The 14,112-nt window shown below is 41.9% G+C and overlaps 1 protein-coding gene across 1 annotated transcript in view; it reads left to right on the top strand.

The window, feature by feature from the left end:
- MRC1 (mannose receptor C-type 1) overlaps positions 1-14,112 on the top strand; it is an 841,411-nt gene that overhangs the window by 146,885 nt on the left and 680,414 nt on the right. The window contains exon 4 of the mRNA XM_085631521.1: positions 10,148-10,309. Within this exon, the coding sequence (XP_085487647.1) occupies positions 10,148-10,309 (162 nt within the window). The remainder of the gene's footprint in view (positions 1-10,147; positions 10,310-14,112) is intronic.

Raw genomic sequence — 14,112 nt, 5'->3', positions numbered from 1 at the left:
GCGGCAATGCAATAGAAAAATGCCACTACCTCTACTTATATTTCTGATGCCTACTACTACCTCTCCATCATAAACAGCATCAAGTGCTCTCCTTTGCAGAGTTTAAAAGTAGCTGGTACAGCTGGCTTTTGGAAAGTTTGGAGAACATGCTCTGGGCCATAACATATACCCAGCAACACTGGGTGCACTCATGCAAGCCATAATGATCGAAATGTGGGCATGCAGTTAAGATTTCTGAGTGAAGGTGCAATGCTGGGCAGGTACTAAATAATTCTTAACGATAGTGCAAATATAAGAAGGTACTTGTAATTACTGAGTGATGAGGCAAATCTGTACACACACAGGGATTAATTAGGTAGAGTTCATTCCTGAAGATGCAAATCTGTGCCAGTAATCAAGATTTGTGAGTGCAAATCTTAAATGAGTAATGGGCAGCTCTACCCATGCTTTAAGGATTGCTAATGAGTGGTGCAAATCTAGACACACACTATGGGTAACTGAGTGTGCACAGCAGTGATAATTAGTTAGAATATGACCACCTACCCCTGCTCTATTGCTTGTGCTGGTACAATATTGTTAATTCTGGGCATTTTATAATTATCACAGCCATTACTGATTGTTTTATTATAGGTTTTTTGTCCCCAGTGTATGTAAAAAAAAATATACCAACACCAAAACCAGTTTAAAGAATGTAACAAAAGAATGACAGAATCTGAAAATACAGTTTAAAATCTTCTATAAACGCCAAATTGTATTAGTATCCATTGAGCATACCCCTCATTTCACTCAGGTCGCTGCAAGCCTGTAGGGCAATTGAAACTTTACTACTTCAGATAATTTTAATCTACATTATGATAATCAGAAGTGATATACCATATGCCACAGGAGTCCAAACCACCTTTTACTACAAGGGAAGAGATACACTTCTGCCTGGGCTATACTTTTGGACAATTTTCACGACTGCTGTCTTGAGATTCAGCCTGTAAGATTGGTGTAGCCTGCATGTGTCCATCCATGCACTCACTCATTCATTCATTCGTGCATTTACCTATTATCCATGCTCCCACCTATTGAACCATTGAATCGTACACTCGCCCATTTGTCAGTCGATTGATACACATGCTCATCCATTAATTATTCACGGATTTACTCATTCATCCACTCAACTGTGACTCATTCTCACATTTCTTTCACTCTGTCTTATGAAATTAAAATGTTCTGTTTACTAAGTCGAGTGTAGTGATGTTGATACTATATTAATGTGGATGAAATCCACCTATAGCTTTATTGTTCCTATGTAAAAGTTCCTAGAAAACATTTCCAGTATCCAGGTTGTGACTAGTCAATGAAGTGTAACTGATTGTAGTTCTGACACATCAAAAGGGGAAAAGTTTCACAGGTATTGCGTTCACCCTAGCTTTTCTCACTCCTGGCTGAATCTCTATGAAGAAAATGCACAAGGTTAGTTTGTGGAGGCTCACAGGGCCGGACAGGTCTTTTATTCTACCAGGAATTTCCCCTGTGGGCAGGAGCCCTTGGAAGCCCGTTTTGATGGGCCAGGACAGGGCCGCACTTTGTACCGTCGCCACTTTTCCCAGAGGCCATATTTCATTGCAGCGGTCAGGGTGCGGCTTCATGAGGGAAACGAAGAGAGGGAGGTAGGGGGAAGGTAGGGGAGAGGGGAGAAGGAGAGGAGAATGGATGCATACTCTCGAACATATGTCAGACGTCATCAAACCGGCGACCCCCCAAAAGTAACGCAACTGAAAAAACAGTGATTATTAAGAAATCTTCCCCTGTAAGCAAAATCAAGCAAATATCAGTTTGACGTTTTTCTAAATAATGCTCCAGGGAATGTTGGGGGGAGTGGGGGCGAGAGGGGATTCTTTCAATACTTCAATGTGCTTATCTTCTAGCTATCGTGAAAAGGAAAAGGAAAGACAATGAGGGTGCAAGCTTTCGTCCGTTTTCCTGCTGGGAATAGACAGGAAAATGTGTTCAATTGATAAGTTCAGAAAGAGCGTGGCCATGTCACCTCACTGTTTACTTAAACAAACATTCATTTCCTGTATAACGCAAACTGGCCAATGTAGTGGGGCTGTGGAAGTTTTATTGAAATATTAGTTGTCATTGGCTACAGTCCAGATAACAGTGCAGTCAATCAATAAACTTTGTTTCGGTCGACAGACCTTGAAAGATATGATTAATGTTTCATCTAATTTCTGATGCCCTTCGTGAGGAATGCAGATAGAATATTAAGTTTTCTATGGATTTGTTAATTGTGTTTATTTTATTTACAGCATGACATTTAGGCAACACATACCAGCCAAGTTGGCCACCACTCATTTTAATATAGAAAGTATACTTATTATATATATTGGAATATATATGATTTCGTATAATATAATTTCATATTTCATTTGATCATTCTATCTAGTATCCGTCAGTAGTTTAAAAACAGTTAAATTATTATTTAAAAGAAAATAGTACTTTGCCCACAATGCCTTTTACATTATGTTGCATAAAGGATAATACAATAATTAGAACTGACTTAAACATCCATCTAGGCATGGCTCTGGTCCAAGATGCTGCATTTGGTGGTATTTGCTCAACTTTTTTCATTAGCACGAACTCCTGTTTGCTCTTTATCAGCATCCTGTGCAAATGTTTCTGTTGGGCCAACTGTGATAATATAGGTTGCTCTATTAACTAACTCTACCTCACCAAGTTGAAATAGGCAATATTTTTTTGATAACTATTAAGATTGCGATGAATTATTAATTCTAGCCCTGAATCTGAACCATCCTACCTGTGTTAGTGCATTTGTTCCTCTTCATTCTTTTTGCAAGGGTCCTTAAGCCCATTTCAAGGTAGATTTCACCCCATCCCTGCACTTGCTCTCTCGACAATCACCAGAAATAGCCATCATCTGGTGTTTTAATATCTTGTTGTTCACTCCACTTCTTCACCCTAGCCAACATAAATGTAGGTCCTGCAGAGGGCGGAGAAATACCAGGTCCCCCCTAGTTGGTTAAACTTCCAATTGAGTAATGGGGAAACATTGCTTTAATCTTTGGGTCTGTCATAATGACTCCTACTTTATTGGCTTTGTTAGACCTGCCAGCCTCCAGGTGTTCTTCCACCAAACCTTTTGCCTTCACCCCTCCTATTTTTCCAAATTATTTTTGTTGGCCTTTGGGCTCTGTGCACTTTACAACTGCTAACTAGTGCTAAAGGGCATGTGCCCACTCCCTAAAACATGATAAAATCAGCTCACACTTGATTGGCATATTCATTTACTTATAAGTCCTTAGCAAACTTGTATACCAGATACCGAGCACAGGGAGATTAAATGCTACTAGTGGGCATGCAGCACTTAAAGAGCCACCCACTTAAGTAGTCCCTTCAAACCTGCCCCAGGCCTGCCAATGCAGCCTGTTGGTAGTTTCAAACTGTCAATTCGAATTGGCAAAATAACCCCCTTGCCAAGCCTTAAAATCCCTTTCTATTGCATAAGGCACCCCTAAAGTAGGCCCAGATAGTCCGTAGGACAATGTGCTTTGCAGCAAAAACGTTGGCCATATACGTTCAAATTTTACATGTCCTGGCAGTGAAAAACTCACAAATTCATTTTTCGCTATTGTGAGGCCTGCATCGCCCATATAATAACATTGGGATACCATATTACATTTAGTGTGTGATAATTGTTGATTGGGAGCAGGTAGGAAAGTCATGTTTGGTGTCTGGGGAACTGTAATTTAAAATCCTCCTCTTTAATGGTAAAATTGGATTCTAAGTCACAGTTCTGAAAATTCAATTTTTAGAAAGCTGCAAAAAGTACAATTGATGGACAGAATGCTGAACAATGTCAAACATTCACCCCAGTGCAGAGATCTGGGCCTAAATCCATCGTGTTTTACTCCCCAGGCCATTCCAGTTTAAACCCAGCCATATGCAAATCTGTCTTGACCCTGTTCCCAGTCGGAACAATGTGGCCTGAACTGCCAGGCCAGGTTCTCCCTGGACCGGAAACAAGCATCCTAGGACTGATTTTGGGGTTTCACCCTCATCAGCCAGGCTAGCTTGACTTCTGTGGCATGTAGAGCAAGGGACCAACGTCTGGGCATACCCGTCCCACTCGGGGTGACAAATGCAAAAAGAACAATTGATGTACAGAATGCTGATCAATGTCAAACATTCACCCCAGTACAGAGATCGTGACCTAAATCCATTATGTTTTTGCTCCCCAGGCCATTCCAGTTTAAACCCAGCCATATTCCAATCAGTCTTGACCCAGTTCCCCTTGAGATCAGTCCAGCCCGAACTGCCAGGCCAGGTTCTCCCTGGACCAGATACAAACATCCTAGGACTGGTTTCAGGGTTTCACCCCGCATCAGCCAGGCTAGCTTAACTCCAGTGGCATGGAGAGTACAAGACCCATGTCTGGGCATAACCGTTCCACTCGCAGTGACAAATGCAAAAAGAACAATTGATAGACAGAATGCTGATCAATATCATAAATTCACCCAGTACAGAGATCTGGGCCTAAATCCATTGTTTTTTGCTCCCCATGCCATTCCAGTTTAAACCCAGCCATATGTAAATCAGTCTTGACACTGTTCCCTATGGGAACAGTCCAGCCGGAACTGCCAGGCCAGGTTCTTCCTGGACAGGAAACAAGCATCCTTGGGCCGGTCTTGGGGTTTTACCCCTCAGCAGTCATGCTAGCTTGACTCTAGTGGCATGGAGAGCACTGGACACATGTCTGGGCATACCCGTCCCACTCAGGGTGACAAATGCATAAAGAATAATTGACGGACGGAAGGCTAATCAATGTCAACCATTCACCTCAGTACAGAGATATGGGCCTCAATCCATCTTTTTTTTGCTCCCCAGGCCATTGCAGTTTAAACCCAGCCATATTCAAATCAGTCTTGACCATGTTCCCCGTGGGATAAGTTCGGCACGAACTGCCAGGCCAGGTTCTCCCTAGACCAGATACAAGGATCTTAGGACTGGTTTCGGGGTTTCAACCCTCATCAGCCAAGGTAGCTTAACTCCAGCGGCATGGAGAGTATGAAATCCATGTCTGGGCATACCCGTCCCACTCGGGGTGACAAATGCGAAAAGAACAATTGATGGACAGAATGCGGATCAATGTCAAACATTCACCCAGTACAGAGATCTGGGCCTAAATCCATTGTCTTTTTGCTCCCCATGCCATTCCAGTTTAAACCCAGCCATATGCAAATCAGTCTTGACACCAGGCTGACCTGCCAGGCCAGGTTCTCCCTGGACTGGAAACAAGCATCCTAGGTCGGGTCTCAGCAGTCATGCTATCTTAACTCCAGTGGCATGGAGAGCACTGGACACACGTCTGGGCATACCCGTCCCACTCGGGGTGCAAATGCAAAAAGAACAATTGATGAACAGAATGCTGATCAATGTGAAAAATTCATCCCAGTACAGAGATCTAGGCATAAATCCATCATTTTTTTGCTCCCAAGGCCATTCCAGTTTAAATCCAGCCGTATACAAATCAGTCTTGACCCTGTTCCCTGTGGGAACAGTCCAGCCTGAACTGCCAGGTTAGGATCTCCCTGGACCGGAAACAACCATCCTAGGACCAATTTGGGGGTTTCACCCCTCATCAGCCAGGCTAGCTTGACTCCTGTGGCATGGAGAGCACGGAAATCATGTCTGGACAAAGCCATCCCACTCAGGGTGACAAATGCAAAAAGAACAATTGATGGACAGAATGCTGAGCAATGTCAAACATTCAGCCCAGTACAGAGATCTGGGCCTAAATCCATAGTTGTATTGCTCCCCAGGCCATTTCAGTTTAAACCAGCCATATGCAAATCAGTCTTGATCCTGTACCCTACGAGAACAGTCCAGCCTGAACTGCCAGGCCAACTGGGGTGGCATGTTGAGCAAAAGAACAATGGATTTAACCCAGATCTATTGAGTGGGGGTGAATGTTTGATTTGCTCTGAGTTCAGTCCATCATCTGTGTGTCTTTTTCTTTCTCGCCCTAATTGCACCGGGTATGCCCAGACGTGGGTCCTGGGCTCACTGTGCCACTGGTTTCAATTTTGCTTGTTTGATGGGGGGTGATGCCCTGAAATCAGTCCAAGTATCCTTGTTTGTGGTCCAGGGAGGACCAGGCTTGGCAGTTTGGTCTGGACTAATATCATGAGGCACAGGGTAAAGACTGATTTGCATATGGCTGGGTCTAAATTGGGGTGGCGAAGTGAGCTAAAGAACGATGGATTTAACCCAGATCTGTCAATGGGGTGAGTGTCTGAAAGGTTTCAGCACACCGTCTCCATCATCTGTTTGTGTTTGCTTTGTTCACCCTAAGTTGGCAGGGTATGCCCAGAAGTGGGTCCCTTGCTCACTTTGCCAGTTGATTCAAGCTAGCTTTGCTGATAATGGGTGTTACCGCGAAACCAGTCCCAGGATGCTTGTTTCCGGTTCAGGAAAGACCTGGCTTGGCATTTCAGGCTGGACTGTTCCCATGAGGCACAGGGTCAAGACTGGTTTGCATATGGCTCAGTCTAAACTGGAGTGGCATGGCAAGCAAAAGAACGATGGATTTAACCCAGATCTATTGAGTGGGGGTGAATGTTTGATTTTCTCTGCATTCCATTCATCATCTGTGTGTCTTTTGATTTTTAGACAGTTAGCATTTTCCCATCCATTTGGTGCCTGCAGCCTGTTCCTGGGTCACACGACTGGGTGTAGTTGGCCGTTAGCCTTTGTGTCTTTGGTCTTTGTGTCTCCCAGACAGCCACACAATAGAGGTACTAGATTTATCTGGATGGGCCATCTCAGGCAGGATGGGGGAGGGGAAAATATACACATCCCCACTTGCACTTCTAAAGACTGTGCCCCGCTCTCACATAAAGAATGTCACACTGACCTATTTTGACCCCAGAAAATCTTCCTGAAGTTTGGGTCCAATTTTGCTGTAGATAATAGAGCATCCATGGAACAGGCTGCAGTTTATTCATTATTTGGTGTGATCACTGCATCAGTGCTCCACAAGAATGCCAGATACTTATTATGCAGGTGGAAACACAGCAACATTAGACTGGTAGATTGTTCTTTCTTTCTCAAAAAATACAGAAATATTGCAGAAATAGTAAAAACGAAAATTGTCATGACATGACATGGGGAAATAATGAAAGACCTTCCCTTCTATTTGAAACAATCAGCAATCTGTTTCATATGGTTACTGAGTCGTTGGCACCTTGTACAACACATTTGGTGTTAATATGCCCTATAAAATATAACGTAACACAGTAACTGAAACATGAAATTGTCTTTTGAAAACGTGTTTTTATTGTTGGCGATGTTGCATGTTTTTTCATCGATTTAGTTGAAGATTATCTGGCTCGCTCAGCTGAACTGCACTTGAGAAAAAGCTAGAATGCAGCAGGAGCTCCGGATATTATTACAAGAGTTTAAAGCTTTGGAAGTTCCTGCTAATATGGGGCTATTTTTCTTTAAGAATGAATGTGTAATGTAATGTAATTCATGCATTCTTTTGCCTGTATCAATTATTGTTGTATGTAAGCACAGCCGCTCACATCAATGGGGTTTGGCAGTTTGGGACACACATATATATATGAACAACTGGAGGAGGCCATGCAAAATTTTGAAGATGTACCTGAGGCCAAACTCTTCCTTCAACAGTGAAATGTAATACTTAAATGTACCAAACGCATCACCTTTCCAAAATGAGAGAACTGGTCCAGGACTTGTATAGAACTCTTGGAACTAAAATTTGAATTGAACCTGAGCATGGACTTCAGGGATGATTGGGCTGGAGCCATGTTCTCAGGATTTAGACATCTGCATCCACTATTGATAGGGGTGGGGGAGATAAAGGGGAGGAGACCTTGCCACAGGTTGGTTAGGCCCCTGGGGAGAGGGGAGGTTTACAGCTGGGATGGGGAGGCTGAGGGGAAGAAATGGGGGCTGGGGATTGGGGTTTTGGAAGGAAAATGGAAATTATGGGTTAGTTGAGGTCTAGCTTAGAAGGAGCAGTGTAAAATATTAACCCCGAATATTAAATGGCTTAATTGCTAAATCAAGCAGCAAAGAATTAAGCAGGAGATAGATGCCTTCCAGCCTTCTATAGGATGCCTGCAAGAAATCTGAATCGCTAGGATGGACAGGGGACTATATGATCGGATAGGAGAAGAGCAATTCATGAAGAGCTCAATGAGAGCCTCAGTCAAAGAAATTGGTATATTAGAATATAACCCTAACTTTCAGATTGTAAGCAGGAAATCAAACCCAAACCAGAGATGGGTGGTTTTAGGGCTCAGCATATGGAATTTTCACCTGACCAAATGTTTCTTATACAGCCTCAAAGATGGTGAAATTGGAAATTGGGGATATTGGAGAAAGTCATCTGTCACTAACCGGCCCTTTTATTATAATAGGTGACTTGAACTGTATTACAATGTGCACTTGTAGGCAGTAGACCTCTTAGGCCTATAGCTCTCTAAACAGAGATCTTGAATCCAATAGATCCCTGAGATGGCAACACCCCGAGGGACGTACCTTTACCTTAAAGCCACATAATCACGGATGGACTTTTCCAAAAGGTCTCCTGCAAAAAAGGGCTACATGATAAGGGCCAAAGCCTTTGTTAAATAATTTATTAGTATACATTATGGTACAGGCAACCTGGGTACAGTTTGTGTTTCTCTGAAAATTGGCATCAGAGGATTCATACAGGAATACGCTGTCACCAGATGCAAAACTTGACTAGCCTTAGAGCACAAACATGTTTCTCTAGTAATCAATGCTGATTGCAGTCTTCATAGATTTCAGAATGGGATAGGCATTATCTAATCTCAATCAGGATTATTATCACAAAAAGACTAGAACAACAGAATCAGAGATCCCAACATCTAAGAATGGAACACAGAGATAACGTAGACATCTTGCTAGCAAACCCAAACCCGTGATTTAGTCACCTACCAAAGAATATTAGAAATTCATATTTCAGCAGGGAAACACACTGATACAGATTTAGAAACATAAGAAGTATTTAGCAAGCACTACTCTCAATTATATGCTTTATCCATAGGAAATGAGAAAAGTAGGGATATTTACCTTTTTTTCCCTGACCCTCCGACCCATACTTTTGCAATCACAGCCACAGAATATATAGCATCGCCAGTCAAAATGGGCACACTTAACACCATAAGAAATACAGGTTGGGAAAGTGACAGGCATTCATTCCCAACTTAATTATACATTGTTTTTATTCCTGCGATCACACCACGTTTCCTTCAGCTTCTTAGGAAAGTTATGAGTGGGCCTCCATTAACCAGTTCTTGACAATTAGCATACATTATGGACTTCTGTAAAATGGTTAAGATGCTCACCTACCTAAAATCCTATAGACCAGTTTTCCTGCTATGTCCTGATTATAAAATATCTACCTATATTTGAACCGGTAGGTTCAATTAGATCATTATTGGCTTAGTTACTTCGTGGCAGCATGCAGTTATTGAGACTAGGCTGGGGGTGATGCTGTTCATGGTAACTATTCATACTGGGAAAAAGTACATTCAATTTCTACTTGGTGAACCAGTACTGCTCTAATACCCACCAAAGGAATTGTCATTCCACCCTATAGCATGCTCTTTCTGTCTGTATCCAAGGAAATCACAGATAAGGGGTTGAGTTTGTTTCTGCCCAGTGTATTAGGGCAGTGGTTAGTCAGCACAGTCTGTTATGTTACAGTCCCAGGTGGACTACTGACAAGGTCATGTGATATTTTTATGCTTCCCTATTTCCCCATAACATTTGTTGTAATTTCCTTTTTCCCACGGCATGATTAGCTGTTATCTTGAATTCATGATTTAAATACAACTTGCTCACTGCAGCTTTTATGAAGGAATATATTTAACATTTCTAAAACAAATGCTGATTTTCTGGTGCTGTCAGTTGCAAGTGATTAGCATTTATCAATGAATATGTACTTAGTAAATATACTGATTTGACATCTTTCACTTTAGTAATCAATTGCCTCCTGCCCTCTCACAGAGATGGAACTCTAAGATACATCATTGTTCTCAGGTTCCTGCACAAAACTAAATATCTCCATTTGCTCCCACAGATACTACAGATATGTGGTGGAGTATGGATGCATTGACTGGTGTTTACTATCAGATAAACTCTCAATCTGCCCTTCCATGGCACCAAGCAAGGGCCAGTTGTCAACAACAAAATGCAGAGCTGCTAAGTATCACAGAGCTTCACGAGCAAACGTATATTGCAGGTAAGAGACCACAACACTGTGAAATTGCACAAACCCAGTTTAAATCAGGTTTGTTTAGAAAAAAAAGAAATTGTGAGGCACAGCTGTGTGGCTGCCAGTACAAAGAGCCTCATTACATAAGATAGTTGCATAAAGGAATTTAAGCACTTAAAGCTCTACTTTACAAGTGTGTGTTAATGTATGCTGTTCATAAAACGCAATTTTACAATTGTAAATGGATTCATGCATTCTTTTCCTGGTATCAATTTGTGTAGTGAAAGCACTGCCGCTCACATCAGTGGGTTTTGGAAGTTGCAGGACAAGTTTGTAGATAAACAACAAAAACACCCCTGGATTTGTGGAGGTTCAGAGGGATTAGCAGGTACACCTCCAACTATGGACACGGTCAGAGACGTACTCAGATCATTGTCTCTCTCTCTCTCTACATATATATATATATATATATATATATATATATATATATATATATATATATATATATATATATATTCAAAAACAATGGTGCCTGCTAGAGAAGCACTCGAACAAAGATGAAGGTCACCAGCCTTTATTTGTAGGTATGGACAAGGTTCAAACGCCAGTCAATTGTAGCAGCCTTGCGCCGAGCCTGACGCGTTTCGAGACATTCTCTTCATCTGAGGCAAATGACTAAAGGTACGTGCTGCGGTGGTCACACATCCCCTCTGTTGTAGCATAACATACCGCGCCCCTATTGGGGCTCCTCCGATCAATGTGGTGTTTTTAGCTTTCTGGGAGTTGTAGTGACCAAATATCCACCTTAATACGGCGCACTTATAACTGCAAGTCAAAGCTCCTCGTGAGCCCCAGCACCGAACCAGTCCTCATCCTTAACTTTGCTCCACATCAGGATCAGTGTATCTAGTCCTTGTGGCCACCCTGTGATCACGGGGTGGTGCTCAACGGTGCGCGCACGGTGAAAAACCTGAAAAAAAAAAAATTATAAATATATAACTTAGCATTTAAAAAAACGTACAAATTCACTGAAAAAACCATAGGTTTCACACACGTTATAGTTACGAATTAGCATTTAAAAAACCTTGCAAATTCACTTAAAAAACTATAGGTTTCACACATGTAATAGTTAGCTGGACATTTCACTCGTAAAAAACCAATGAAATTCCCCCGTTATAGTTAGTGCAGGCAACTATAACTCACGCGACCGCAATCCTCTGCTGATGACGTCAGATATTACATCACTGATGACATATGTGTCTTTATGAAAAATAAATATTTGTAATATATGTATAGCTAAAGATTAATGAAAGAAAACATGGGTAAATAAGTGTCTAAATACAGTGATGTAATATCTGACGTCATCAGCAGAGGATTGCGGTCGCGTGAGTTATAGTTGCCTGCACTAACTATAACGGGGGAATTTCATTGGTTTTTTACTAGTGAAATGTCCAGCTAACTATAACATGTGTGAAACCTATGGTTTTTTAAGTGAATATATATATATATATATATATATATATATATACAATGCTCATGTATCGGTGCCAACACACTGAAAAACGCCTTTCCACCGCCTCTTTCAATGGCGGCCTGTGGCGAGGAAGCGAACCTCTTTCAATGCACCAAAAGCTAAAATCTTTTCGGGATAAACAAAGTAACAGCAACCACAGACTCTTCAGGCTTTCAAATGCAGAAATGTATTTAAACAAAACGGCCCACTCTACGCGTTTCGGGACTTGCTCCCTTGTTCACGAGTGCCGTGGTGACAAAAAAGTGTGAATTTAAATAATGAGAAAACAGACTACATATACTGGAGTCGCTTCGCTCCGTTAGAAATGCAAATCGGCGAGTCCCGCCATCTTTAAATTACTATCCATCTGACAAGGGGAAAGTTTTTGAGAGTGAATCAATACGTAAAAAATGGTTAATTCACAGTGTGGAACATGTTATAATGCGTTTCACAGTTGAAAATAAACAGCATAAATAACTGCTACTAGTAATATTTTTAAAGACAGTGTAATTCCGCCGCTTAATCTATAATCAAATTTATCATATGATTTCAGTAGCTGCATTTATATATATCACCGCTACAAAGTACAAAAATACAGCACTCACGGGGAATTCATAACCCGATTTATTGGGTCAAATAAACACAAAAAGACGCGTTTCGGCGACTGCCTTTTTCAATTTTGTATATATATATATATATTCAAACAAAAGGTTGCCTATGTAGAGATGCCGAACTCGGGAAGGTAAATGCACAAACCGCCTCCGGCAGCACCAAACTCGACTTCTCATCACGGCTTTCACTGCATGCCAAACGCGTTTCGAGCACTGTTGTGCCCTTGTTCACTGGCTGACTACGGACGACAGGAGGCTTGATTATTGCACATGATTTATTCTTAATTACAGGTCCTGCCCCACTGGGTGTCGGCACAGGAGCATGATGGTACTTGCAGTTTAGTGTCAACCAAGGGTGCATATTACCGCTGTGGGTTCCTCTCAAAGTCCGTACAAAAATGTTATGCCCCAATGGGCGGAAAGAAATGTTGAGTAGTCGTTTCAGTTGCCAATATTTACCTAGTGATGTTGCTCCGCATCCACAGCGGCGGGGCATCTCAGCGAACGAGCCAGCCGCATTCATATTCAAACAAAAGGTTGCCCATGTAGAGATGCCGCACTCGGGAAGGTAAATGCACAAACCGCCACCGGTATATTATTCTATGTTTGTAACAGCCCTGAAGAAGCGCAGTGGAGCGCGAAACACGTGTTGGCTTTTTCTGACTGCTTATAAGAATAAATACAACTAAAGAAACTGAACAAGAAGACTTTGATGTTTATTGATGCTTTTTGTGATTATCTCAACAATGTGTGGTGTTGTAAGATTATAAAAAATACTGGTGGGACCAGTAGCTGGGATACCTTGCGCTGGGCAAAAATCCTGTTACTTCACTCTGGCAAAGAATGGCCCTTTGCGTTGGGGACCGTGGGGGAGTCTCAGTGCCCCCACGGTCCCGCCGGCCCCCCGCCTCCTGCGGGAGCAGGCATTGCTTTGCACGGGGAGCTGCTAACATGCAGCTCCCCTTGCTCAAAAGCAATCCTGCTTTGCTTCATTGAAGCGAGTCCTCCTCGGTGCTCAGATATCAATATTTTTCTTATTCTAATTTCTCAGGAACAACTGATCGGACTTAGACCATTTTAAACAAGCATTTGCAATACAATAGTTCTCTCATTTAGGAGAGTTTGAGCTACTGGCATTGTAAATGGCAATAGCTTAAATTCTCACAAATGCGAAAGAGAAACAATTGGTTATTAATAAGCACAGACAATATTTCTGAGGATTGCTCACATTGTTTTAGCAGTTGGAAATCAAGCCCAAAGCAACTAACATTTAATCCAATGTGTTTTTGCTCCACCTATTTTCACTACAATCCTAAAACAAACCTGTAAAATGCCTTCAGAAGGCCGCAACTGCAAAGCACCAAAGCTAATTGAAAAGCAGTGGATCACATATACCACGCTATCCAAGATATTATAGAATACAGAAACTGCCAAGTGATACATTAAAAATGCTGATGATAATATGAATGAGCATTAGCGACAGCCTTTCATTTTGGCAACTTTAAACATTTTGTCTGAACTTTCCTGTTTGTATAACAATCTTATTTTAACCGACACATATCCATCCAGTTGAGAGCGACCCGTCATGACTGCAAATGTCCCTATTCAATTACTTTTGGAAGAAGTCTACAACAGACAGCAATTCAACTAAGATACCTGCACCAAAGAGATCCATCGTACACAAGGTGACATTGGAGGAGCTTGGT

The sequence above is a fragment of the Triturus cristatus genome, chromosome 10 (assembly GCF_964204655.1).
Source record: "Triturus cristatus chromosome 10, aTriCri1.1, whole genome shotgun sequence".
Lineage (NCBI taxonomy): Eukaryota > Metazoa > Chordata > Amphibia > Caudata > Salamandridae > Triturus > Triturus cristatus.
The sequence above is the reverse complement of the archived record's forward strand: the minus strand, read 5'-3'. Positions and strand labels throughout refer to the sequence as shown.